Raw genomic sequence first — 26,337 nt, 5'->3', positions numbered from 1 at the left:
TTTTTCCCCTCCTTTTTTTTTTTTTTTTGTGTGTGTGTGTCTCTGCAGCATCGGTAGCAAGAGTGAAATGTGAAATTCTGATGCTGGAGAGTGCAATCGGAAGATCGAATCTACATGAACTCCTCAGGACACGACACCTCCTTTGGGATCTAACGATCGGAGTGTTTGTATCACAACCCACCGGGTCCTCGATAAGCAGCCCCACGTGACTTTATCTCCCCCACGAATTTCGAGAATTTTCGCCCAAACGCCCAAAGACCCAAAGACTCAAGGACCCAAAGCTGCATCTCTCGATTTCTCTCCAATCATCCCAATCCCCCCAACGCCTGTCCTCGGACGACCTACCGCCCAAAATGCCTCCTCGGAAGCAGTGGATGTAAGTCTTCCACACTTTTCCGGAGTCTCGTCAATTCAAGCACTAACCCAGCAATCCTCCCAGCGACAAGAAAAACGCAACCACCTACCAACTCTTCCACCGCTCCCAACATGACCCTCTCATCCACGACCCCAGCGCCGACGACCGCGTGCTCGCGCCGGTGTCCGGCCCGGCCCCTACCACTACCAGCAGCAGTAGCAGCACGGCCGACGCCCACCGGGGCCAGAACCTGGCCACGCTGACCCAGCAATTCGGCAGCGGCGCCGTGCGCAAGAACGAAGGCGAGGCGGCCAACTACGGCATCTTCTACGACGACACCAAATATGACTACATGCAGCACCTGCGGGAGTTGGGGACGGGCGCCGGGGACGCGCACTTCGTCGAGGCCAAGAACCAAGCCCCGGCGGGCAAGGGCAAGATGAAGCTGGAGGATGCGCTGCGGCAGGTGTCGCTGGACGAGGATGGGCAGGGCAGCGAGTTCGGGGGCAGCTACCGCTACGCCCCCAGCGAGATGCGGTCGACCGCGACGGCCTACTCGCGGAAGCCCACCTACCAGGACCAGCAGAACGTGCCGGACGCGATCGCGGGCTTCCAGCCGAACATGGACCCGCGGCTGCGCGAGGTCCTGGAGGCGCTGGAGGACGAGGAGTACGTCGACGAGGCGGACGATGACAACCTGTTCGGCCAGCTGACCACGCGTGCGGAGGAGATGGACCAGGGCGACTGGGAGGATACCCTGTACGATGACTTCGACGAGGAGGACGACGAGGGGTGGGAGTCGGACGCGACGGAGAAGGCGCCCGTGCAGACGCATACGACGGCCGCCAAGGCGCAGTACGAAAAAAGGGTTGCGGCTGGGGGTGACGATGCGGAGGAGATGATGCCAGAGCATGACGCCCCGGCGCCGGACATGCATCCCGAGGATCAGGGCTGGATGCGCGAGTTCGCCAAGTTCAAGAAGGACGTCAAGGCCGGCGTCGCCAAGCCCGCCGTGCCCGCCGCCGCCCCCAGTGTCGGGCCCTCCGAGCAGCAGAGTACGCTAGCGTCGACGGTGTTCACGGTCGGCGGGACGCCGATCCGGCGCAAGAAGCGCAAGGGTGCCCTGACGAACCCCTCGGCGTACTCGATGACTTCGTCGGCCCTGGCGCGGACCGAGGGCCATCGGCTACTGGACGATCGGTTCGATCGCGTGGAGCAGCTGTACGCGCTGGACGAGGAGGATGAGTTCGACGACAGCATGTCCATGGTCAGTGGCATGACGGGCATGACCGCCATGACGGGCATGTCGGCGATCTCCGAGGCCCCTAGTCTGATCGATGCCAACGGGCAGACGGTCAACCCCCGCCACAACTTCACCTCGGTGATGGATGACTTCCTCGCGGGCTGGGACGACAACACCGGGTCCCAGGCCAAGCGCAAGGGTGTCAAGTACAAGCGCGGCAAGCACGGCAACGAGGCGATCGGCATCCGCATGCTGGACGAGGTGCGCCAGGGCTTGGGTCCGGCGCGTGTGGGTTCTTCCGGACGGGTCCCCGGACGGGCGTAAGTACGGTGTGGATTTCAGGGGGTGACCCTTTTCTCTCATTGCTGCTACGGCGTGTGTGCACATGCTTTCAACGATTGCGACGATACCTCTTACCCATGGCATGTTCTGGCTGGAAAAATAAAAGATTGCGGGCTTTCTCACATAACATAGGCGTCTCGGTTGCGGTTTTGTTCACTTTTCCCACCTTGCATGGTAGATAGACGTCAACACAAAAAGTCTTTTCATCGGTTGCTTTTCACACAGATTCTAAAAAAATGGCCGGATGCATACTTAGGCCAACACATCCACATAGGAATTCATGTAATCATTGTACAAGACATCATTTATCCATATCCATATACATACAGGCATCAATTGCCGAAAAAGGGGGTATACAAAAAGTTTCTATCATCTCTAAAAAGCCCCTCCCACCTTCTCAGTGATCCACATCGCCAGGCGAACCTTCCAGCTCACCCGCCGTTCCGTGCGCCGCAGATCCTCGCGAGAGATGGCCTTGGAATCCTTTTGCAGCCAGTCCGTCTCGGCGCCGAGCCTGCGTTTCAGCGTCTGGTTTCCCGTGACGACCACGGCGCCGACTTCCAGATCCAAACTGTAGCTGCGCTTGGTGTAGTTGCTGCTGCCGACAAAAGTCAAGCTGGGGAATTCCTCCCGGGGCAGGGTAATCCACAGGCCCTTGGCGTGGTAGGTCCAGCCACCCGGCTCGCCCACGGTGCCCCGGCGCCATTCCTTGAGCTGCACGGAATCCGTGCGCTTGGCCAGGGCCACCTGGTCGAGGAATTTCGCGGAGAGATGCGTGTATGCCGCGGGAAGCATGCCCGAAATGCCCGAGGACCCATAGAAGCCGTTGGCCCACGGGGAGGCTGTGAGCACGGTCCCACGGGTGCTGATGGCGGTGTGTGACGGCGAGGTGCTGGCAATCAGGAGGGAGGAGAGGACGGGGTGGATGTTGAAGTACCCCGCTGTGAACAGCCAGCGGGCACCGGAGAAGGCGGACGAGGTCGAGAGGAGACGGAGGATGGAAGTGACAGCCGGGTATTCCGTCGAGGTGTCCGGGTTTAGCAAGGAGGTGAACTGGGCCACCGGGTAGACGTAGGCATGGGTGGACGTCTTGGGCTCGAGTGCTTTCTTGGTGTCGATGTTGGGCTGGAAGAAGGGTTGTAGGAATTCCGAGGAATACGCGATGAACTTCTGCGGGTCGTCCAGAGGGCAGGGGGCACCATTGGCCTTCGGCCAGTCCAAGAGGTAACCGGCGGCATTATGCGGATCCGGGAGCACTTGAAAGCTGAGACTGCAGACTGCGTGGTGGATGCTGGCGTAGTAGTCAGCGAGCTCTTTCGAGCTGAAGACGTGGTATCGATCCAGGCGGTTCGTGAAGTAGTCGTTCGACAGGTTTGCGCTACGCTTGCAATCAGTGACTGGACCTGTGCGTCAGGAACACATGGAGCATGCATACCCTGAGAGGATAATCTCATCGTCGAAGCCATACAGCTTCATGTGCTGCAGACCCCATCCCTCGTTGATCCGGCGAGGAATCCATTTCTTCTTAAGACCCGTCAAGTTGGGAGTATGAAACATTCGAATTTCGACACGTTCGGATCCATGGTTTGTAACCAGCGAAGCGAGGAGCGATGCGCATGAGGGGTCCGGCGACTCGCGAGTTCCTCGAAGGCAGTCTGTGAGAATGGAGACCTTGAGGTCGGGGTTGTCCCGGAGCGCTTGGTCCAGAGTTGCGATCAACTCATGCTCAGTCTTGCCGATGTACAGGGTCGAGAGGTAGATGCGTCGTTTTGCGTTGCGGATTTTGCTCTATATGGACGAGAATGTCTTGATCTTAGTCCCTCCACGCTCTTCTGGCGCATCCAATCCTGACTTGACTCAATTGTCCAATCATACCTTGAGGGTGTCGTAGAAACTGGCAGGAGAGTCCAAGATTTGAATCCTCTCGGCATTAATCTCGAAGCAAGGTGAGATCCGATCCAGCTCGGTAGTAATACTGCCCAACGGCGAAGCGGCCGAGGGCACAGTCGAATGGGCGCTGGCATGAGAGGAATGGGCCGAGAATCTGCGCTCACAAAGAAGATTCCTCCGCGCAGCGGGTCGGCGCACCGCACACCGCAGGGCATTGCCCCCAATCCGTCCGAACATCTTCAGGTCTGTTCTGGCGACAGAAAACAAGGAAACCGGGGAATCCGGAGGAGGATCGGGAAAGATAACAGACAGAACAGACAGAACAAACAGCAACTGGATGTGCAAACACGGCAAACAACAGCCAACCACGCTAGACCGGATTAGGCGGGCGGGCAACTCCCCCCGGCGATGCAAGAAGACGGAGTCGACGACGACGACGACGACGAAACCACTTGCTTGCTTCGTTCAGTCCATTGGCGCTTGACGACTCCCTACATATCTACTCAAGATGTCGACTATTCTTCGTACGCTGCGCAACTTGCGGCGCATTGGCTTCAAGGTGAGATTCGAGCTGCCCACAATCGCTTCAGAGGACCTCCTTTGCTAACTTCCATCTTCGCACAGGAATATGGTCACCAGATGAACGTACGTACCCCTCGGAGGGCCGGAGATGATGGACTCGGATAGACAAGGCACTGACGCTGTGTTTGATCCCCACGACGAAAATAGTACATCGGTAAGCTCGCCGCGCTGAGGACGAATACAGCGCAAGAAATAAATGTCTGACGCAATGGTACCTGCAGGTGATACCAAGGCCGGTACCTTGATTGGCACCGATCGTTACGGAAACAAGTTCTACGAGAACATGGAGGAAGAGCTCCCTCGTGAGTGAAGTCGGAAGCGGATCCGGTCGAAATGCTTGTTGACGGTCATCTAGTTCGTACGCGCTGGGTGGATTACAAGGAGCACGAATACGACCCATCTCAGATCGAGCCCGGATGGTGAGTATCTGGGTTTTCTTGACTCGAGCTTGCAGCCGTGCGGCCCTTATTCCTGACTCCTATTTAGGCACGCTTGGATCTCCTACATGGTCGATGTCCCCCCTACGGTCGACAGGGCCCTGCAGACCGGCGTCCGCGCCTGGGAGCTGCCTGAACACAGGCCCACCCTGACCCTGAGCCGCGCTGCTTTCAAGACCTACTCGACGTGAGTTACCTCCGACTGTAATCTGCGTGAATGAATCAGTGCGCTAATCCGATGGTTCAGCACCCGCCCTAAGTACTCTGCTTGGACCCCCGTTGCGGCTCCCCGGTAGATCTACCAATCATCTAGCTCTATTGTTCCATGCCTTGGACTTGATGTGTACATAAAGATGTCTTGTTTTCCAGTTCAAAACCATTAACCTTTTTCCCAGTTAGTCTATGTGTCCTCCACCTGCCAGTTCTATATATAGTGATTCTCGTCTATACACACCAAGATCACCGAGGTATCATATTAAGCGAGAGCAAAGAAAAGGGAAAGATTAGCGCTTGCCGTAGACCTAGATACACATATTCAAAGTACATATATACCAGAGCCGATGCTGGACCAGTGTCGAAGGGGACGGCGATCTTCTAATTCGATGCACCACCAGAGCACCTCTTTCAGCTTTTCAACCTGCCCCCCTGCTTCATATGCTCGGGAGAGTGCATACCAAGCTTCGCTGTTGTCCCAAGAGCTGCCTAATTTTGTCAACCCGGATAGCAGGCCAAAAGCTCGCTCCCGCGCGGCAATGCGGTTGAGAAGTTGAGGCTCCTCCTCTTTTTCAACGTCGGCAGACCCTGCCTTTGCGTCCGTGGGAAGAGTTACCTCAGCATGACCTGTCTTCTTTTTGGGCTCGCTGAGAGGGGAGGACAGAGGAAACATGGAAGGGTCGAGTTCAATGCCTGGTCTTGGAGGCTCCAGAGGGATTGTTCGATCCCAGACGTCGAGGAGTAGATTGGATAGTCCAATCGTGGCTTTCGGATGATTCAATTCATGTCTGAGAGCCTTCTCAAAGTGTTCCATGGCTTCATGCGGACGTTCCTGTGCTTTTGACAGAAAGCCTCGCTCCGCGTAAAGATCGGCCCAGAGGTCCTGGCAACTCTTGGGGCAGCCCCATGCCCGTTCGCGGAACGCCCGTGCGGATGATTCTTGCGATGCCACAAGGCTCTCGAAGTGCGTGATGTGTTTAGATGCTTCTTCGCATGCTTCGTGTGCGTCGTCAAACGATGACGCGCGACGATAGAGTCCGGCAATAAGTAGCCAGATGTTAACAAGGATAGAGAGAGCGTGCTTTTGGGATTGAACCGGTGGGACCTTGGTCACAGCTCTGGTGGGCGAGTCGAATGCGTAGGATAGAGGTAGTCGAGTGTCTTGTACAGGCGGCTGATTAGGGTGTCCAATTGGAGGGGGTTGTTGATTGTGCTTAATGTTATGAGGTATGGGCCCCAGCGGCTGTCGGGCTGTTGGCGGTTGTGTAGCTGCATCAGTGACTGCCTTTCGAACCATATCTGGAGAGGGCGGCTGGGGCGCATCATCAGGACCAGCCTGAGCTGCGTTCTTGCCGATCACTTGATTGCGATCCTGGTCTTGCACGCCATCCGGTTTCTGGAGGGTATTGCTCCTAGATCGCAGTTTCCGAGATCCAGATCCTGCTACGGTTTGCTTTTCGGCGGAAGCATCGTTGGTGACTTGTATGGCAGGTGCCGTATCACCTTGATCGGGGCGAGGGGGCGCATGGCCGTCAGCCTTTGATTCAGGAGCGGTGTCTCCTCTCGCACGATGCCCACGGTGCCGTCCAAAGATACTTCCCCGGAGACTCTTCACTGTCCCAGCAGAGCTCTTAGGTGGTGCAAGATGGTCAGCCGGAGCATTACTGGGTTTTGTCTCCGTTTCAAGACTCAACGATCGGAATAAAGTGGCAAAAAGGCTGAGTAGCTGTTCACTGTGGTTCAGAGCGTTCTCTGGCCCCTCGAGGAGCTCAACGAACGCGAGCTGTGTCATGCGAGTCTCAATGATGCGTTCCTTCTCCCTGTCGCGCAGTTGATCTATTAGAGCGTGTGTCAAACCAGTGACGGCCTGCTCTTCGAAGTTATGATTATGCTTCTGTGGCCGTCTGTCGTTGTGGGCCAAAGAGGTAATTGTAGCAGGGAACTGCTCAAAAGCAGCTTCACAAGAGCGCTCGGCAATGTCGAAATCTTCCTTCGCACTAAGAAGCAGAGCGAGTAAATGCCAAAGGGGAACAAGTTCCCGTTCGCGAGTAAAGTCGGCCTGGCCGGCTCGTGGTTGTGGATCTGATGTCAACGCCGACCGGACATACTCAATAGCACCATCGATGTCCCTGTCTTCGGCCAACAACAGAGCCAGAGTGTAGAGCGAGGAACGATTGAGTTCGTCTTCGAGCTCCGGTGCCAAACTTTTGTCAAGGTAATCAATTGCCTCCGCGCGAATATCGTCGCGGTCCTCAGTAAAGGGCGTCCAGTAAGCCCAGTTGGCTAGTCCTATGCCAATACCTCTATAAGCTGCGGCAAGATCCAACGGAGAAACCACCTCGGAGCTAGCTGAGTTCGTTTGCTGCATGATAACAATGGCCCCGTTCTCCTGGTCTTTGTTTTCTTGGACATGCTTTGCGGCAAACTTCTTCAGTAAATTCGTCAGGTGTCTTGCCTTTTCAGCCTCTTTGTCGGAACCGAAGCAGCACAGCATGGTCACACCCTCCGCGATGGTGCGAAGCAAGTTACCATCATTCTCTAGTTCCCCGGACTCCGCCCCTTTTTCGGCCCTTTCTTTAGCACTGGTCACAATTTCTATATAGGAGTCAAGTGCTTTGATAGCGAGAACAGAGTCACCCAAGGCACAATGAACATGAAATAGACGTCGAAGAATTAAGTGCGAATGATACGTTTTGGTAGCAGCACGATAAAGGATCTGTTACGACAGAGTTAGCATGCTTAATCGTTTTTTTTTGTAGCTCTGTCGCCGCCGGTTCCATGGGGAAAACATACATCGAGGACGTTTCTGCCAACCGCATTCTGGCCTCCTTCCCCGAGCTCGTCATCCGTCCAGTCGGGCCCACCAAGCACCTGCCAATTGGAGATCACTTCTTCAACCCATTCTTCGACCTGCGGGTTGCTCGAATTGGCGGAAGGGAATTTTGTCTCACGAAGAAGGGTCGCCTCGTAGAGAGTTTCTACGCGTCGGATCTCGCTAGCCAGTTGTGGGCGCTCAGGTCCGTTGGTGGAAGGGCTATATGGCACTCCATGTCGCAGAATCGCCGTCAGGAGTTGGTAATATGACTTCCAAAGTGACGACCGGAGTACTGCCTCAGTAGAACTGTTCGCATGCACAGTCTGAGAAGCAGTCGCTTGCTTGTTGTTAGGGTGGGAAGCCCATAGTCGGAGAAATCCCAGCGCGGTCGTCACGGTTTGTGCATCGGTAGCGGCAATGTCGCGGAGAGCATCGTCCACGGTGATGGAGGCGCCTTCAGCCAATAGCTTCTCAGACCAGTAGAGAAATTGAGGATTGCTCAATGTGGAACCCTGCAGGTGGTTACTCAGCCATGGTGTGACCGATTCGAGAGTTTCCAGGGCATCACCGGCGTCGGACACCATGCGTTGCGAGGCAGCTATGCATGTATTAGCGCATTGCACGACATTATTTGAATCCATCCGCGGTGATGGACGCACCTTTCAAATAGCATGCTTTAACAAGGCAGGCCTGCGTCCACGGGGAGAGCTCCTCCCCCGCACTTTCGAGGTCATGGATTGTTTCAGTAAAATTGTCCGGAAACCGAGATGTTGCTAAGCTTGGTTCATTCAGTGTCCAGTGTGCCCAACCCAGGCAAACTTGTGCTTGAAACACCTCCTGTTTAGGCCCTTCGGCTCGATTGACGGTAGATAGGAGGGACGGGACCAATTCATGGAGGCTGGAAGAGGGGGAGGTCGATTGGGGGGTTGATGCTTCTTTCCGAATATGCGATGCGATCTGGTATTCTGCGCTGGCAACCTCTAGGAGACCTGAGAGAGCGACACTCGTCAATTTGACTTCCGGCAAGTGATAATCATGGGGCGAAGGGCAAGTGAGCATTACATGTCTTATGCGGAGCATGCTTGGTCACCTTTCGGATCAATTCAGGAACCTCATCCCATTTGTCCTGGCAGCGCGCATTTTCCAGGGCAGAGATGTAGCGATGCCCCTTATCGGATTCTCGACCCTAGAGTATGTGGACAGGTAATCAGTAAAGTGTCTGTTTTTTGAGGGGGAATGAGGGGGAGTGTTTGAACCGGGTGTGTTGTCGCTACATACCGTCATGATTGAACTAGGTGAGACACGGAGGAAGAGGGGGAAGATAGCAAGAATGGAGGGGAGAGAAAGTAGGAGAAAAGACAGGCAGGCAGGTAGAAAGGCTCATAACAATGCAAATAATACGTCTTAGAATGAATGGAATGCCCCCTCGGAGGCAGCAGTTTAGTAAAGGTGGTGGTAGTGGAGCGGAATCAAGATTGAACTGACGCCAGCGATCATCAACCCGCCGGCCGATTAGGGGAAAGGAGACCCGCTCCCGGTAATATTAATGTATTGTCAGTGTTTTTTATTTCTTACCGTTCCGCGGTCCAGGCGGAGCTTCACCTAAAAAATTTCCTGGACTCAAATTGGAGAACAGAAACACAAACCCAATCTTCCCAACTTTGCGACTCGCACTCCCAATTGCTTCTTGCTCACTTCGTGCTGCAAGGGCCGGTCGCTGTCGCTCACCATGTCTTATATGGCAATGTCACTTCATGCGGTCAACCACCGTCTGACCAATATCCCCGTCAAGCAGCTGCCTCCGCTCGCTTCATGTCTCGCAGCTTCACTAAGCAATTGCGGGGAGCTTTTGTCTACTCCGCAAAGCCAAAAGTCCAAGTCGGACTCGGACAATGCGGTCCAGGTTCATAAGCTTATGACTCGACTGGCCAGTCTGCTGCAGGATCGAAGCGTTGAAGGACGCTGGACAGCGGTGGTTCTGGTCAAGGCGTTGGTGGAAGCCGGTCAATGGGAGGTTCTTCGTGGATGCGAACCGTTTGTCCGCGGCCTTATCGGGATCTTGAACGTAAGAAGCTCTCTGCCTGCATCCATGCTATAATGGTTACTAATTGCCTTGTTTTCGTCTTCTTCAGAAACCCGATCCTGTTTCTACGAAGAAAATGTCCATTATCACCTTGACGAGGATCTTCCACCTGACCTACCAATACCCGACCCTCGTCCGCGAGATCACAACGCCGTCTCTGCCTGGCTTCATCACCGCTGCCTTGAACTTGATCTCCATCAAGCCATCCTCTGAGCCCACTCGGAAGCTGAAGCCCAATACCCCTTTCGTGGACATTGTACTCAATGCATTCGCGGAGCTGATTGCAAGACACCCGACAATTTTCCGACCCTTCACGGCGCAGATTCACAGTGTCCTCCAGGCCATCATTGGCTCGACTGAGCCCACGTATCCTGAGTCAGTCCTGGAAATTGCGCAGCAGCTGTTCGTCTCTCTGCACAACTGCGCCCCGAAGAACACATCCGGCGAAGAATGGAAGAACGCCTGCCGGATGACTATTGCCTCTATCCATGCAACGTCCTCTTATGTCTTGAGAGCAGTCGTGGAACAGTGGGAGTCGGCCGACCCAGCGTTGCGCCAACTATCCATGCCGCAGAACTACAGCCAGGAGGTAGGAAACGGGCCTGACGCATTGGGCTTCAGTAGCTGGCAGGGCCTGCCTGCTGGTGTGAGTCGGCTCGTCGTGCTTTTGCGCATGCTTTCCAAATATCTGGAAACCGCCACAGCATCCACCGTCATTATCCCCTTGGGTTCGATCTTGGATCTTTGCGCACGCCTAAATATGGTGACGTACCCGTCTGACGGCGAGATTCAAGCCAACCAGCAGATTGGCAGAGCTGAAAGAGAGCACCTGCTTACGGAGCTGCCTCGCATCCATGCAGCTTGTCTCAGGCTACTTGTTGACCTTGTCAAGGCGTTCGGAACGGCTGTCATCCCGGTGGCGCAGACAATCTTGGAGCAAGCTCTTTGGGTGTTCCGTGCTGAAAAGTTCAGCCGGGAAGTCCGCACTGCCGTGTATGATCTTGTGCGCGTCTTGCTACCCCACATGGGTCCATGCATGACCAAGCAAGGTGTCTCTTCTTTGACAGCAGTGCTTCGGACCTGCTGCCACGACTTGTTGCCCCCTCCGAGTAACCAAGCTGCGACTACAGAGAAGCCTGACCCCAAGTCGAAGTCGAAGGCCAGCCAGGCTACCGTGAACGCGGACTCTTTCCTGAACCCTGGATTGAAGCCCGGACGTCAGCTAAGCAGCTCTCCAACGTTTGCAAACCTCAAACAAGCCTCATCTGAACTGCTCGTGGCTCTCCTGACGCACACCTCGACCGAGCTCATCACCCCAGCCCTGCGCGCGGAGATCGACCGAACCATCATCATAACCTCCGACAAGAACGCAATGTTGGCTAGTGTTCTCAACCCCTTCGCTAATATGCAAGGCCGTGGCGTAGGCACGAGCATCATGCCTTTCCTGGCGCGCAGCTATTCCACCGAGATGGAAGTGGAAGCCCTCATCCGCCCGCGTATGCCCGTTCTGATGAACGGCCCCGGCGCCAATGGCTATAGCGTAGCCGATGATGACGATGAGGAAGAGGGAGAGACGGACGCCGTGCTCGCGCCCCAAGCACCCACTGAAACGAGCGGCTTCCTCAAGCCCTCTGCCACCCCAAACCTTCACCAGGACATGATGGACGTTGAGATGACCTCTTCATCTTCCAGCCCCTCCCTGAACAAGCGGAGCTATGCGCAGGAAACGGAGGTGCAGAGTCCCGCACCTTCCATCGCGACGGAGGGCGCGCAGAGCAAGAAGGTCCGGGTTGAGTCTGAAGAAACCAAGGCTCCTGCCCAGCCTTCGCTGGGTGCCGCGTCGCCTGCTACATTCACAGGCACGGCCGCTATCTCTGTTCCCGCTTCGTCTATAACGGCGACCGCTGCGCCTAAGCCCGTTGTTTCGATGACGGGACCGTCGGCTTCAAGCTCCGTCACGGCGCCCCAGCCGCGTGCCGTTGCGGCCGCAGCCGAGACGGCGGGCGATGATGACAGTGACGATGAAATGCCGACCCTGAACATCGATCCGGATACGGATGACGAGGAGGAGGATGAGTAAACGAAGGAAGTAGCAATATTAGTTGGCGCATCTAAAAGCTTTGTGGATAGGCCAGTACACGTTCGAGAGATACCAAAAAGAATTTTGTTTCCGGTTCAGTCTGGTCGCCCGTAGTCGTACGGCGTTCGATTGCGTATGTTTGTCTGCTGTAAACGAGTGAGGAGAGTTTGACTTGACGAGAAGCCCGAATAATCGAGCCAAGTTCTTGCGTCCTCGGTTCTCGGTCTTCAATCGCTCTAAATCTATATAATCTATCTAGAACCACCACGTACACCAACAAATTAGCCAATTACTTCATACTTTATCCAAAATCTAGAAACTACACCACCCGCACCCCTCGGCCCCAATACGTCCCATCATCCCAGTATCGAAACCAAGGGGAAGACCAACACCACCACCCGCTATCTTCCTCTCTTACCCCAATCCCCAGACCCCGCAGCGGACTAACCGGCAACGGCTCGGTCAACCACAACCCGCCCCTCGCAAAATCATCCGCAATAACCGGCGCCGTGAAGTACAGCCACCCGACCGCGAAGACAAGATTCGCGGCGCGCCGGAACCCCCGGGGCAGGGGGTGCTTTGCACCCACCAGCCGCGGCACGAGGACGTGGGCGCCGACTCCCTGCACGATGAAGCCCACGGCCTGGAGGAGAAAGAACCGCAACGGGCCGCGCGCGGGGCTCGTCTCCACGATCTGCGCGTAGCTGCCGCACGAGTGCACCAGGCCGCTGAGCCCGAAGGCGACGAAGGTGTAGACCAGCTGCCGGACGGCGGGGCGAGAGGCGGTGTCCGCGGGCAGGAGGGCGATGAGCCAGCGGGCCGTGGAGGTGAAGCCGACGCGGAAGAGTTGATGCCACCATTTGCTCCAGCAGCCGATGAGGCCGTGGTCGAGGATGGAGGGGAGGAAGGGGCCGAAGGTGTCGCCGTATAGCCAGGCTGCGTCGAGGGGCACGGCGGTCACGGCGCGGGCCGCGTGGGGGAAGGCGAGGGCTAGGCCCCCGAAGATGAGGGGGTTGAAGGAGGTCACGAAGGCTAACGCGGCGTGGATGCCGAAGCCCGTCACCGCCAGACGGTAGAACCGGACCAGGCCGGGGACGGCGGCGAGCGAGGTGAACGGGTAGGGCGGTGCCAGGGTCATGTTCCCGTTGTACATGAAGTACGTGTCGCGGATCATGAGCAGCTTGATCAGATCCAGGGAGAGGTAGGATTTGATGCAAAGCAGCAGGGCCGAGCGCACACGGGCCCTGATGGCAGCAGTATCCGCTCTGATTTCCTCCTCTGCTTGTACCATCTCGTCCGTAAGGAAGGACGGATCTTCGGCTTTCAGCTGGGCGCGGACTGAGGAGGGCAAGGGGCCGAGGGACGAGATGCGCCAATTCCACTCCGGTCCCCGCATGCCGAATAACAAGCTTAAGACCCAACTCGGGCGCTGCGAGAGTGACTGCGGATAAGACTGCCATACCAGCCTTTCGACGTTTGGCTGGTGCGCGTGCTCTGTGGCGGCCGTCCAGTCCCTCTGCGTGGCGGACCGTTCCTTTGCCGAAGGGGGCTCGGAGACCGTCGTCCTTACAATCCGTTGACATTCGCGCTCGGCGTTCTTGTATGCCAGCCAGACGGCGCACCAGATGAGCCACCATGCTGGCAGCAAGCCGCCCATATACCCGTAGCCTCCCAGGAGCATGCGTCGGTGGCGCAGAAAGTGGACGACAGTGCCGGAAACGCAAGCCAGTACGAAAAGCTGCACAGAGCGGCCGCCCTTGCGCCGCGGAATTAGGAGCGCCGGCACGGGAAGCAAGAGAAGGGCAATCAGTTGCCATAGGAAAACCGGCTTCGCCTCGCCATTCTGGATGAGTGATTCGTACTGACTATGGTAGTCTTCGACGAGTTGGCGGTAGAAAGGTATGGGAGGGGTGGCGGCCATAGGGGGATCCAGTCGATCAGAAGCGATAACTGCAAGATAATATGTACTGTATATATACGCCGTGTATTATGTATTGATCAAATGAGGCCGAGATGTATGTTCAGTTCGAAGTAGAAGCTGTTCAGTAATCTGATAATCGACACTGCCTCAAATTCATGCCTGAACAGGAAGCGGTGGGTGTTGAACAAGAGTGGTGAACTGCTGAACCTCACGGTACAGTACCAGAGTATGTACTGTATATATCGTAGAAATGTAAATCAAGATGTATCGGAAAATGGTTATACTATGTATCCATGGTCAAAAAATGCCATGGGGACAGCGAATCCGTAGGTAAGTGGTGGGATCGACTCTCGGGGGCAAAGGGACTGAAAAAAAGGCGGATCCCTCAATAGTTCGTCACCGAATTACGAGGTGGGCGGTGATTGATTCGCCAACGCAAGGGGTTTGACTCGGTCCCTGTCTTTCTCTTCGATTCCTTTGATTTGCTTTTTTTCCTGAGCATTTTCCATGCATTTAGAAGCATGATGACCCCTCCCCCTTGTTGATTGCCCACTCCTTGCCATCTGCCAACTGTGCGTTATGCGGAGTAGACAAGCTGCCAAACGAAGGTTAGCAATATGCGGGATGTTATGCAGATTGGGCATATCTGAGTGAATCTTATCTTTCCAGTTCATGATTGAGTTTTTGCCACATTCATTGCCGTAATTTGTACTGTGCCAAAGACACAGTGCTGGTTCTGTTGTTGATAGAGTGACATCATGTTCTCAACTGGCAACTGGCGGAAGTCCGGGGAAATGTCACATGCCAATTGGTCACATGGGCGCGTGTCTTCCCGCGTCATCGAAGCGAGAGATCCATCGCTGTCATTGATCAATTCTACTACTACACTACTATACTGTACAGTAACATCAGCACCTTATTTCGAAAGATCGACCACGGGAAAATCAAAAATCCTCCGGTGCTTGGCCCGGTCCCAGTCCTTATCATGGGTCTTCAACCGGAGAAGCGAGGCATCGAGCATACTGACTTCGCCGATAGCAACCCGTCTGCGCCTTTCAAGTCGGCGCGTACCAGCTTCGGGCAGCGCTTTGGTGAGGAAACAGCCTATGTACCTCTTAGCCAAGCATCGCAATCTTTTCCCGGAAACGAAGAGGATGATGACGCCCAGGCTGCCGATCTGGTTCAAAGCAGTCAAGGTGTCGAGGAATCCGGGTCGTTGCTGCATTACGGTGACCTGAACACGAAGATTGTGGGCGTGCGCTACTACAGAGGACATGCCACCATTGGCGAGCATGTGATCATCAAACGAGAGCCCTCGAATCAGTACGATAGAAACGCGATCCGAGTTGATAACGTGATGGGCAACCAGATTGGTCATATTCCGAGAACCATGGCAGCCAAGCTGGCAAAGTATCTGGTACGCCGCTCAAAGTATTGTGCACGCGGGTGTAGTTACGGCGTTCGCGGCCTGCTAAACTTCGCATATAGGATGGGCGGTCTTTGCTCGTTGAAGGCATGCTGACAGGTGTCATTGGCGCTTATGACTGTCCCGTCGTGCTGAGACTCTATGGCACGGCTAACCCTGAGCTCAGACGCGCTCTCAAAAGCAGCATGGAAGCGGACAGGCTGCCTTTGAATGCCATCAGACAAAGGGAACGTGAGGAGACTAAACGACAGAAGGAGCGTGAGAAGGCCGAGAAGCAAGCGGCCAAGCTGGCTCGTGCCATGGCAAAGAGCAAAAAGGATGAGGAGTGGCAGCTTTCAAGTAATATGAACTACTCAAATCTCTACTCCGGGGAAGGTGACCTGGACTTTGGGAATCAGGAAAGCCTTGAAGAGCTCATTGGACAAAGCAGCACCTTCAACCCTCGCGATATCGGCCAAGTGAATGAAGACTTTGGCATCAAAGAAGCTGATTTGGAAAAGATGCCCATGGCCGAAGATCCAGATGCTCTCGCGACACAGCTTCTACCGTATCAGCGCCAGGGGTTGGCTTGGATGATTGCTCAGGAAAATCCGGTACTTCCTGCAGCTGGTTCTGCGGAGGTTGTGCAATTGTGGAAGAGAAATGGCAACAAATTCACCAACATCGCTACCAATTACTCTACCTCACAGGCGCCACCTCTGGCTAGTGGTGGTATCCTGGCTGATGACATGGGTCTTGGCAAAACGATTCAGATCATCTCCTTGATCCTTGCAAACTCCCAGCCCAAGACTCCAGCCTCTTCCAAAACCACTTTGATCATCTCCCCAGTAGGTGTGATGAGCAACTGGAAGAACCAAGCACAGGATCACACTCACAGCGACCGAGCCCCTAAGGTGCATGTCTACCATGGACAAGGGAAGAAGGAGGCTGCCAATCTCGATCAGTATGATATTGTCATCACAAGCTATGGTGCTTTGGCTATGGAGTACAACCCGAACGCCAAAGTGCCTCCGAAGAAAGGGATATTCTCGCTCCAATGGCGTCGTGTGGTTCTTGACGAGGGACATACAATTCGCAATCCACGATCTAAAGGTTCTATCGCAGCTTGTAACCTGAGGGCAGACTCGCGCTGGACGCTTACAGGAACCCCTATCGTGAACACTCTTAAGGACCTTTACTCCCAAGTTCGCTTTCTCCGACTCACCGGTGGCCTCGAGGACATGTCTGTGTTCAACAGCGTTCTCGTTCGGCCTCTTATGTCAGAAGATCCCAATGCTCGTTTGCTACTACAAGCTCTGATGAGCACCCTCTGCTTGCGTCGTCGGAAGGACATGAATTTCGTGAATTTGCGGCTTCCTCCGCTCACTTCTCGTGTCCTGCGTATCAAATTCCATCCGCATGAACAAGAGAAATATGACATGTTCCAGTAAGTTCCACCAGCAGGCTTCATTTCCCATATCCCGTTGTTTCTGGTTCACTGACAATTTTCAGGTCCGAGGCGCAAGGCATGCTCATAGATTTCAAATCCAAGGATAAAGGAGGCGCCACATATTCTCACCTTCTCGAAGTCATCCTCCGTCTGCGACAAGTCTGCAACCACTGGGCACTTTGCAAGAACCGCATTGACAAGCTAGCGGAGTTCCTCGAGAAGAACAAGGTTGTTCCGTTGACCCCGGAGAACATCAAAGCGCTTCAGGACGTCCTACAAATCCGCATTGAAAGTCAGGATTCCTGCCCCATCTGCCTCGACTCCATACAGCAGGAACAGCCCGTTATCACCGCCTGCGCGCACGCCTTTTGTCGGAAGTGCATCGAAGAAGTGATCGACCGCCAACACAAGTGCCCCATGTGTCGCGCCGACATCGAAGACACAACCACGCTCGTCTCGCCGGCCGCGGAAATGGGTGAAAGCACGGACACTGTCGTCGCCGACCCCGACAATCCCAGCAGCAAGATCGAAGCCCTGGTCAAGATCCTAACCGCGAAGGGCCAAACTGCCGACACCAAGACCGTCGTCTTCAGCCAGTGGACCTCGTTCCTGGATCTGGTGGAGCCCCACCTCGAACGCCACGGGATCGGCTTCGCGCGCATCGACGGCAAGATGAACTCCCTCGCGCGCGACAACTCCACAACCCGCTTCTCCACCGACCCCGAATGCACCGTCCTGCTCGCCAGTCTGAGCGTCTGCAGCGTCGGTCTGAACCTTGTTGCCGCCAACCAGGCCGTCCTCGCCGACAGTTGGTGGGCGCCCGCCATCGAAGACCAGGCCGTGGACCGTGTCTACCGGCTGGGTCAGAAGCGTGAGACCACGGTCTGGCGGCTTGTCATGGAGGACAGCATCGAGGATCGTGTGCTGGCGATCCAGGACACGAAGCGTAAGCTGATGCTGGCGGCGTTCCGTGAGACGTCCACAAAGAAGAAGCTCGACGATAAGGCCACCAGGGTGGCGGACTTGGAGTCGCTTCTGAAGTCGTGAAAGGGTGTTGTACTGTACTGCCATACGACTGTTCAAGACTCAGTGCTCTGCCGCGGAACAGAGGATTGTAGGTCACCATTTCCAGTTTCCGTGTACCCTGTCAGTGTTATTAGCCAGCCAGCTTTGCGGATTTACCTTTCAAGATTCTTAAAAATACTACCATGAATCGTGATGTATCACTGTTCCTAGTTGCTTGTGTACGACAGAAGCACTACACCTAGAGTAGGTCTCCTACGCACCTTCAAAACACGTGCGTCTACTTAGTAGATTCGACTTATGGAAACCCCGCAATCAAGAAAGCCATTATGAATTTTTCATTGCATATCAATCTCCATCAATCCGTTTCAAGGTTATGTTTTCAGTTATCATTACCATCCTGTACGACCATCACAAAAAAAGGAAACAGCAACCTGAATACGAGCCGTAATTGATGCAAATACAAGCCAGAGGCCGATGCAGATGCAGACGTGAAGACAATCTGTAAAAAGACAAAAGAAAACCCCCAACAATCACTATGTTCCACCATCTCATACGTGACAGTCTCAACGCGCCCAACCAACCGTGAAATGGTATCATTAATCGTTTGTTGAATAGAAGCAAGAAGAAAAAGAGCGTTGAGAAGAAGCCATGACCACGACGCCGAGAAGTAGTACAAAAAGAGCAATTCGACTCCAGTCGGCTTCACTCGACACCATTCGCTCCGGAAATTGTTAACAAGAGGTAGCGGTGGGAAGTAATGTACAAAGCTCCGGGATAAAATTTGTGCTGTGAAGGGTATCAAAGTGACAGCGTTAGAGGGAAAGGGAAATAGACAGAGTTCTCCATCCTGTCCTAGGAAATTGGAACGGAGGGACTTGTCGTGAGGGATATCGTAGAAGTATGTGCAACTGCATGGAAAGAAATAATCTTGATAGACTGGAATCTCGAATCAGAAGACAGGTAGGCGAGATTCGGAATTCCTTCTTCGTCATGGGTCCTCCGGGTGGTGCTTCACTGGGTCTTGCAGGCGGCCTTTTTCCCAGGCTTACTGGATGGGGGTTCCTGCTGTGGAGTAGAAGTGTTCTGGAAAAATGGAGAGATAACCTGCTGCTGTCCGACAGTAGGATTGCCGTCGCTTGAGGTGCTCTCAGTGCTGATCTGCTGCAAATCTGACACTGGCGTAGGGAGCAGAGGCTGTGGGGACGGTGGAAAGTACTCTTCCTCACTCTCTACCTTGTCCGTTGGCACGGGGAGAAGGATAGAAGGATCGATAAGTGGCTGGGAGTATCCACCGTCGTTCTGCGTTCCGGTTGCTTGCATTGGTACAGCGGTAAAATTATTCGCGATCGGTGGGGCGTATCCAGCATCACCGCTACCTACGACAGGGCCGTCTTGCATAGTAATTGAGTGTGGCGTTGCTGGCTGTGAGTAAGTCTGAGATGCCATCGGACTGGGCTGCGGCGGTGGCGGTTGCATATGGTTGTAAATCGGGCCTGGTAACTGAAAGTGGCTCAAGTCAGGGGCAAGAGCAGGAGGACCGGAATTGTGGGCGCTAGGTGGAACCATTGACTGGGATGGCAGAGGCAGAGGCATCGGTGGCGGGTGCTGCGAGTACGTAAATTGGTATGGAAGGGGAGCCCGAGACATAGGCATCGAAGAGGGTTGAGTGAGGGTTTGAGAATAGGAGCCATAGGGCGTAATGACCGTCGCGAGCCTTTGTTTATATCTCATTCGTTCCTGCCAGGCGGCAGGATCTTCGCGTTTGAGGCGTTCGTCGGTGATGACCTCCAGAGCCTCCCGTTTTTCTTCCTCAGTCAACTTGTCGTTGTCCTCTTTCTGGAAGGTTTCAGTCAAGCCGATTTTCCGAATGATGCTTTCACTTGAGCGTGCGTCTTTCTCGAGGATTTTATCCAACACCTCAGGATCCTTCCCTATGTACTCGGAGACGTCTGTTTGAGGCACATTCTTGACCGGGAATAGGTATTCGCCAAGCTTCTTTGACGCCCAGCGGACTGGATTTTTCTTGTCAACAACGCGGAATGCAAGCTGGGTTTTGTAGACCGCTTTGTTGTACATGATCTCCTCAAATGTGCCGCCCGAGAGAAATCGGTATACAAAGACCGGCTTTTTCTGACCAAGACGGTAAGCCCGCCCGACGGCTTGCTCTTCCCAGACCGGGTTGAAGGTGAAGTCAAAGATTATCACACGATTTGCGCCAGGGATATTGAGACCAAGCCCTCCCGCGCGGGTCGAGATCAGATAAATGAGATCGGAAGAATTTCCATTGAACCGCTTGACTGCGCCCTGTCGCTGAGAAACCGGTGTTTGCCCGTCTAGACGGCAGTATCTCCAGCCTGCCCTTTTGAGGATGACTTCGACATAGTTGAGTGTCGGGATACTATGTGAGAACACCAACACTTTGTCACCAACACGTACAGATTCGGTGATGATCTTGTGCAGAATCCGGGCTCGATGAGACAATTCGATAGCTTCGATGTCGGGCACGGCAGAGTAAATTTGTTCCTGTTCATTCTGTAACTTTGTCAAATCAAGACCCAATTGCGAAATAGGCTCGTCACCCGGGGCTTTCTCAAATCCCTCCAGCCTCTTGTCGATCTTCTGAGCATCATTGAATCGGCTTTGGAGCTTATCCCTGAAGCACACCGGGTGATTGCAGCAGAGCCCGAGAACAGCGAGCCAGGACAGAATCTCCATTCGATTGACGTCGCATTTGCCTTCCAAGATCGACCGCACATACGAGTTGTAAGCTGCCTGTTGTACGTCCGTTAGAGGCACAGTGATGACAAATTCAACCTTTGGAGGCAAGCTTCCAGCAAGAACAGAGATATCTGCGCGGTTGATTTTGGGCTCGAGGATTTCTTTGAGTACGTTAAGCCTCACAAGAGACCTGCGGCGCTCAGTGTACGTGCTGTCAACATACAGACCCTCCTCAATGGGTTCAACATAGTGTGCCTGGAACTCGCGTGGTTCACCCAAGTAGCCCTCTGCGATCCAATTCACCATAGCATAGTAATCTGTGAGGTTGTTGGCCAGTGGGGAGCCGGTCAAGGCGATGCGACTTTTGGTCTTGATTTGCATTGCTGCTAGGGCAACTGCCGAAGACGAGTTTTTCATCCTGTGCGCTTCATCGGCAACGACTACGTTAGGACCATCAAGAAGCCAACTCTTGACATTTTCATGGTCTGCATCCGGCAATGGTTTTGACCTCTTCGAGGTTTCCCTGTTCATAATCCAAGCGCGGAACATGTCATAACTCAAAATGAGTATTCCACCTCCTTCGTACCACTCTTGGATCGTTCCAAGCCTCTCATACAGTGATTCACTGCTTGTGACTTTATAAAAAGGTCCAATTTTAACAGTAGGAGGAGCCCACAAGTAGAATTCGTCCTGCCAGTTTTCGGTCAACGACGACGGGCAAAGTACCAATGTCTGGGAACGACGAAACCTCTCCGGTACTTGTTTTTTGATTTCAGGATTGGGGGAGTTAGAAGCGGCGGAGATAGTCACCAGAAGTGATATGACCTGCATTGTCTTGCCCAAGCCCATTGTGTGGGCCAGCAAACAACCCTGATGAGTCTCATCGACTATCAGTTCTCGCCACATGAATTGAATTCCTTTCAGCTGATGAGGTTTCACTCGTCGCGCGATGGCCTGATGCAGGTGAATTGGTGGATCCCCAAAGCTCACAACTTGATTCGTATGGTCGGTATTGGCTGCTCCCATGCTCTCCATGTACAGCTTTGCGGAGTTCTCCTGCATTGCAAGACGGCGTTGCGCATTCTCTCGTGCCTTCCTGGCAGCTTCGCTCTCTTGGACGGCCCGTTTTCTGGACCTATGGGGTGTGTCGTTGACATCGCTATGCCCAAATCCATTGCTTCGCTCCCAATCGCAGTATGCTGCCAGATGGTAGGATAACTCCTGATAGAATTCCCCATAGCCTTCAACTTCCCGTAACGCTTTACGAACCTTGTTTCTAGGAATCCCCTTGGCTGTGAGCCGAGAACAGGTGACCCAGGAAATGTAGAAGGACGAAGCGCGCATGACGAGCATACTCTCTGTATGTTCCAAGTCAGGCAATCGGTCTTGGCTCTGAAGCATCAACTCCAGCGCTCGCACAGTGAGCTCTCGAAGATCCGCTTCCTCATATCTGCTGGGTATGCGCTCGGCCATCTGGGACCGGTCCTTGGGAGCAAGGTTGGCAATCAGCTTGACGAGTAGACGACGCGGATCTCGACGCTCCTCCAACAAGCTGGAGTCCAGTTTTTTGAGTGCTTCATAGTCATCGATGTCAGGCAGAGAAATGGATCTTCTCCTCTGCGGCCCCTCTCTTTTTATAGCGAAGCTAGGACCAAGGTCTGAAACAGGGGACATGCTCTCGTATAGAGCAGGATCGACCTGCGGCACCTCAACCTGCACTGGATTCAGAGGCGGTGTCGCGATATCATAGTCATCTGGGTGTGGTGTGTCATCTGTAAGGTCAATGATTTTCGGTGTCTCATCATTGGTTACGACAGGCGTTGAGTCTGGTGAACTCGAAACGGCGAATGGATATCTTCGAGATCTCACCCTCCGTATCGTTCCAGAAACACTGATTATATCTCCTTCCTCATCAGAAGATGAAGAATGGTGCGTCGCACCATTTGGATGAGAAGCTCGTTGAAAAGGTGGTGGTGGTGGAACTCCAGAGTCATCGATGAAATCGTCGGAGTCCGAGTCAAGCGATTCAGCATCATCGCTTCTGTTACTGCGCCGATTTATGAATTTCGATAACTTCGGCGGAGGAGCCACCTTCGGTGGGCAGCTCTCGAGTCCGATTACATGAATATGATATTTGTGCTTCTGCATTCTGAAGATCGTCTGTTGTAGAGCTTGACATTGGGTTTGTAGCTCGGATTCCGAAGAGTAGTCAACTTGCTTTATTGCTTCTTTCAATTTATGCAAGCGACCTTCCAGCTTTTTGAGTGAGCGTATAAGTTCTTTGATTTGCTGGTTACGGCTGTTGCTCCTTTTAGCTGCCATCCATTTCGCCCATGCCTTGGTTTCTTCTTTAGGCTTATAGATTTGCTGCCACTCAGTCTCATATTTCACTATGCATTTCTCAATGATAGACTCGACCGCATCAGGAGTAAGCTTGGCTCGTTTGCCATTCACAGGGGCTCGGGACTCCTCGTCAATCTCTCGCCAAGTTTCCTCATCGTAGTCAGCCTCAGACCCTGAGTCTCCGTACAACGGAAATGCATCCTGACCATCTTCTTGGGCAGGGTACTTTTCCAGAAGCCATGCATATGGGTCAGAGGTCTTTGGTGGTTCAGAACCGTTCGAGCTCTTAGAACTCTCAAGTTGTGGCCAGTCTCGGAAATCTTGCTTACTCACTGCAACGTGGCCACCTTTGGAGGTATAAAGAGTAAAAAATCTTTGGCCTGCTTTCGCTCCTTTAATTGGATTGTAGGGAATCACAGCCTGCTTGGTCGGGCCCAGTCGCACAGCATCTTGGCGATAAAAGTGAGATAGACATTTGTTGACGAAGGTGCGCCTAGCTGGGGGGTATTGTGAGCCAAAGATACAGAACTCATCGTCTTCAGTCGCGGGACTTTGAGGATAGAACAACTTGGAGGGTGTGGTCGCGTCGGGTCCCATGTACCATTGCCTGCTTGAAGATTGGTCGGCAGGCTTGACGGCAGGTTTGTTAGTCGCACTGTCAGCTTTGTCGTCGAGTTTGCTTAGATCAAGCTTGCGTCGTTTCTTCCCCTCTCTGTCAATGACCAATTGCTCACCAGGACGTGAACGCTTGTGAGACTCCTGTGATGATGCACGAACATTTGATTGGACAACGAGGCTTACGCCATCTTCCTCACCGTCATCATCTGATGTGTGTCCGTCCTCAGCAGTGAAATGTTGCAATTGATCCTGAGGCTGTACTGATTTCACCGCTGGGATTGCAGCGCTAGGTGTGGGAGAGGAATGGACGCGGGGGGTCTGAAAAACATCTCGTTGAAGGGTCTCTATACGAGGCACTTGTGTATGGGATAGAGTTGCGGGGCTTGCGAACGTAGACTGACTAGTAGACCGAGTATAATCGGGAACTTGGTTCCTGAAGGGGGTCGTAGATAGCGCCGTCGATTGATGGTATTTAAAAGACTTCCGCTGCAGGTATCTAACAGCACTATGCATACTACTGCGGGGACCAAGGGCTTTTAGACCCAAGTCATCTTTCAGGGAATGAATGTCAACATCGTGGAGAAGCACCTCCCCCGTGATCACATTGTCCCGCAGAGCGGCCTCGAAGGTGACAGGATCTGGTCGCGCGACAACCGACGAAGAGAGAGACCATGGCGCGTCAGGATTATGGCACAGAAACTGTACCACTTCGTCAACTGTCCAGTCGAGGGGATCCCCGCTAGGCTCCATCTCCATGGGGTGCTCTGCAGGTACGGGATTAGATTCGATGCCACGTGATCATCATGGTACTCGAGATGAAGCTACTTACTAACTCATGCACGTTGTCCAGAATCAACGAAGCGAAAGGTTATCATGATTTTAGTAAACAATAGAGAGCTGTAAGAGGTGATAGAAGGTGAGAAGTGGGCGAGAGTCTATTTCGTGATAGGTAAAGGCGGGTTTGGAGGTATCCGTCGGGCGATAAGATTGTGTATGAAGATGAAAGGTGAGAACGGAGAGGACTGAAGGCTATCGGATATGTGAAGTCTGGAACAACCGAGTCTGCTATAGAACCTGTATCGGTGAAAGGCTATTTATTTGTTCTTTAGCCCTGTGATCGGGAGAATGAAATGGTTGTACACCAGGGATTGAGAGTTAGTTACCTGGGACTTTGGTAAAGCAAAAGGTTTGTTTTATGTAAAAGGCAAGTGGGAAAAGTGTAAAAAAAGAAACAAGATAGACAGGAACGCGTTAATTCGCCATCAAGGGACTTTCTTAATTCTGCCGCTAGCAACAAGCGGTATGGAAGGCGGAACAATGGGCTGATAAGAAATGGTGCAGTGTAGACCGCATCTTATACTTCCTTTGGCTTAATGGTCTATCATGCTAGCCTCATCCACATCTCGATAGACTTCAATTCATGCATAGGTCTTCGGGAAAGCACGACCCTCAGCTTGGCTATGTTGCATGGCTTCGAATTCACTTCACTCACTAAGCTTTGAGTCTATGGGGTCTACATAGTTCTGGGCAAGTATATGGTATGCTCCGAGCGACGAAGTATATGGGTATGGTGGGCAGAGTATCAAGCTTGGTCCAGTTTCCTGTGCTAGTGGCAAGCATACTTATAGACCTCTACGGCATGCGCAAATGACAACTTAAACGATTCTGTTGTCGAAGTTTCGATGACCGCCCAGCTTGGTCCACCACCTGCAACTTCCTCCTCGAGCGATTGACAGCTACACATCCACTAGCCATAGTTCTGCATGAACATCTATCTTCGCAATAACCTCACTACGTTTCTTGAAGTCCGTTAAGACCTGAGAATATACTGACTATCAGTATACCAGCTCATTTCGGCTGACATGACACGCTTCCAGCAATGTTCACACAAGGCACCATGATTAAGTCAACTCAACCTCGTTGAATTTTTCCCCACTGTCATTTTCATCACTCGCAACCTCGAGGCGATTTCCAAGCGGAGAATCAGGAAGTAAAGAACGGAGAGGTCATTGAAAGCTCAGTGGACCACAATGTTGGTAAAATACGAAGATGTCCAGGTCACCTCACCCATAAAGACATTTTTCATTGTGAAGAAAGAAGCTATCATGAGACAACTTTTGGGTGATTACACACTTTCCCTCTTTTCTCCTATCCTCGAAATATTCATTGAAACTTCATCTCTTCAGCCCAGTTTCGATTAATTTCCTTCCTTTCTTCGAACCGGTCCCGACTTTCCTTCCTTTTTCTTCGTCATCTTTTTGGTTTTTATTGAATGCATACAGAAGGCAGAAGGCGTGGAGAGGTTGAGGCATCAAAGCACAGATCATACTCAAATGGCTAACAGCCAGTTGAAGATTTCGCCATCTCATGAACCTTCGGAGCCCAAACAGAAGAAAACGAACAGACCGAACGCTAAAGACAGAAAGAAAAAGACAGAATGGAAAGGTAGATGGTGCGCGCCGCATATTGGATAAATCGCTTGCCGATCTGCTATGAGAGCCAAGTCAGCGATATATGAATGGAGGATCTCTTGTTCGAGAATCATACTAACAGTTCTCAGGTCCCCAGAAACTGAAGAAGCTGCTTGTGTTCTTTCCCATCATCAAGACTGGCATCAGATGTCAAACTCTCCATCACCCATTTCCCGGTACAATGTACTCAGGCGCCACGGCTCACGGTCGTGATAGTCCTGCATGATCTTATCAAAGAGGCTATCTGTAGGCTGAGCCTTTGACTCGAAGTCAAATGAGTGCAAACCCAAAGCCCAGTCCTCGATGTCGACGATGCTCGAGACCTGCGCATCTGCAGTCAAATCA

General features: G+C 53.3%; 8 protein-coding genes across 8 annotated transcripts; 4 read left to right on the top strand and 4 right to left on the bottom strand.

The window, feature by feature from the left end:
* The first annotated feature begins 62 nt into the window (after window positions 1-62).
* On the top strand, window positions 63-2,315 carry BO86DRAFT_459274 (ribosome biogenesis protein LTV1). Its single transcript, XM_025677344.1, has 2 exons — window positions 63-376; window positions 440-2,315. Exons 1-2 carry the CDS (start codon window positions 354-356, stop codon window positions 1,920-1,922), a joined length of 1,506 nt encoding a protein of 501 aa, XP_025523269.1. The 5' UTR covers window positions 63-353; the 3' UTR covers window positions 1,923-2,315.
* On the bottom strand, window positions 2,316-4,105 carry BO86DRAFT_413205 (CDP-diacylglycerol--glycerol-3-phosphate 3-phosphatidyltransferase; the record flags this gene model as incomplete). The annotated part of the gene is made up of 3 exons (XM_025674719.1): window positions 3,816-4,105; window positions 3,376-3,728; window positions 2,316-3,318 (listed from the first exon to the last, which is right to left on the bottom strand). Exons 1-3 carry the CDS (start codon window positions 4,065-4,067, stop codon window positions 2,316-2,318), a joined length of 1,608 nt encoding a protein of 535 aa, XP_025523268.1. The 5' UTR covers window positions 4,068-4,105.
* A 168-nt stretch (window positions 4,106-4,273) lies between these two features.
* Window positions 4,274-5,268, top strand: BO86DRAFT_459272 (complex I NDUFA12 subunit family protein). Its single transcript, XM_025677343.1, has 7 exons — window positions 4,274-4,389; window positions 4,455-4,475; window positions 4,560-4,566; window positions 4,634-4,714; window positions 4,768-4,831; window positions 4,899-5,036; window positions 5,097-5,268. The coding sequence occupies exons 1-7, from the start codon at window positions 4,339-4,341 to the stop codon at window positions 5,143-5,145; spliced, it is 411 nt and encodes a 136-aa protein (XP_025523267.1). The 5' UTR covers window positions 4,274-4,338; the 3' UTR covers window positions 5,146-5,268.
* BO86DRAFT_370968 (putative filamentation protein (Rhf1)) lies at window positions 5,259-9,351 on the bottom strand. Its single transcript, XM_025670301.1, has 5 exons — window positions 9,156-9,351; window positions 8,940-9,063; window positions 8,537-8,866; window positions 7,856-8,475; window positions 5,259-7,778 (listed from the first exon to the last, which is right to left on the bottom strand). Exons 1-5 carry the CDS (start codon window positions 9,159-9,161, stop codon window positions 5,385-5,387), a joined length of 3,474 nt encoding a protein of 1,157 aa, XP_025523266.1. The 5' UTR covers window positions 9,162-9,351; the 3' UTR covers window positions 5,259-5,384.
* Window positions 9,352-9,510: 159 nt separating this feature from the next.
* BO86DRAFT_459270 (RIX1/PELP1 family protein) lies at window positions 9,511-12,054 on the top strand. The gene is made up of 2 exons (XM_025677342.1): window positions 9,511-9,942; window positions 10,010-12,054. The coding sequence occupies exons 1-2, from the start codon at window positions 9,607-9,609 to the stop codon at window positions 12,038-12,040; spliced, it is 2,367 nt and encodes a 788-aa protein (XP_025523265.1). The 5' UTR covers window positions 9,511-9,606; the 3' UTR covers window positions 12,041-12,054.
* Window positions 12,055-12,199: 145 nt separating this feature from the next.
* On the bottom strand, window positions 12,200-14,163 carry BO86DRAFT_223504 (wax synthase family protein). The gene has a single exon (XM_025666936.1). It carries the CDS (start codon window positions 13,959-13,961, stop codon window positions 12,360-12,362), a length of 1,602 nt encoding a protein of 533 aa, XP_025523264.1. The 5' UTR covers window positions 13,962-14,163; the 3' UTR covers window positions 12,200-12,359.
* Window positions 14,164-14,869: 706 nt separating this feature from the next.
* Window positions 14,870-17,959, top strand: BO86DRAFT_451078 (DEAD/DEAH box helicase). Its single transcript, XM_025676840.1, has 3 exons — window positions 14,870-15,378; window positions 15,450-16,813; window positions 16,879-17,959. The coding sequence occupies exons 1-3, from the start codon at window positions 14,947-14,949 to the stop codon at window positions 17,861-17,863; spliced, it is 2,781 nt and encodes a 926-aa protein (XP_025523263.1). The 5' UTR covers window positions 14,870-14,946; the 3' UTR covers window positions 17,864-17,959.
* A 694-nt stretch (window positions 17,960-18,653) lies between these two features.
* On the bottom strand, window positions 18,654-24,695 carry BO86DRAFT_223484 (putative SNF2 family helicase/ATPase). The gene is made up of 2 exons (XM_025666935.1): window positions 24,351-24,695; window positions 18,654-24,285 (listed from the first exon to the last, which is right to left on the bottom strand). The coding sequence occupies exon 2, from the start codon at window positions 24,275-24,277 to the stop codon at window positions 18,854-18,856; it is 5,424 nt and encodes a 1,807-aa protein (XP_025523262.1). The 5' UTR covers window positions 24,278-24,285; window positions 24,351-24,695; the 3' UTR covers window positions 18,654-18,853.
* Window positions 24,696-26,337: the final 1,642 nt, after the last annotated feature.

Source organism: Aspergillus japonicus (genome assembly GCF_003184785.1).
Source record: "Aspergillus japonicus CBS 114.51 unplaced genomic scaffold BO86scaffold_75, whole genome shotgun sequence".
Lineage (NCBI taxonomy): Eukaryota > Fungi > Ascomycota > Eurotiomycetes > Eurotiales > Aspergillaceae > Aspergillus > Aspergillus japonicus.
Note: the sequence above shows the minus strand (reverse complement) of the source record. Positions and strands in the feature narration are given on the sequence as shown.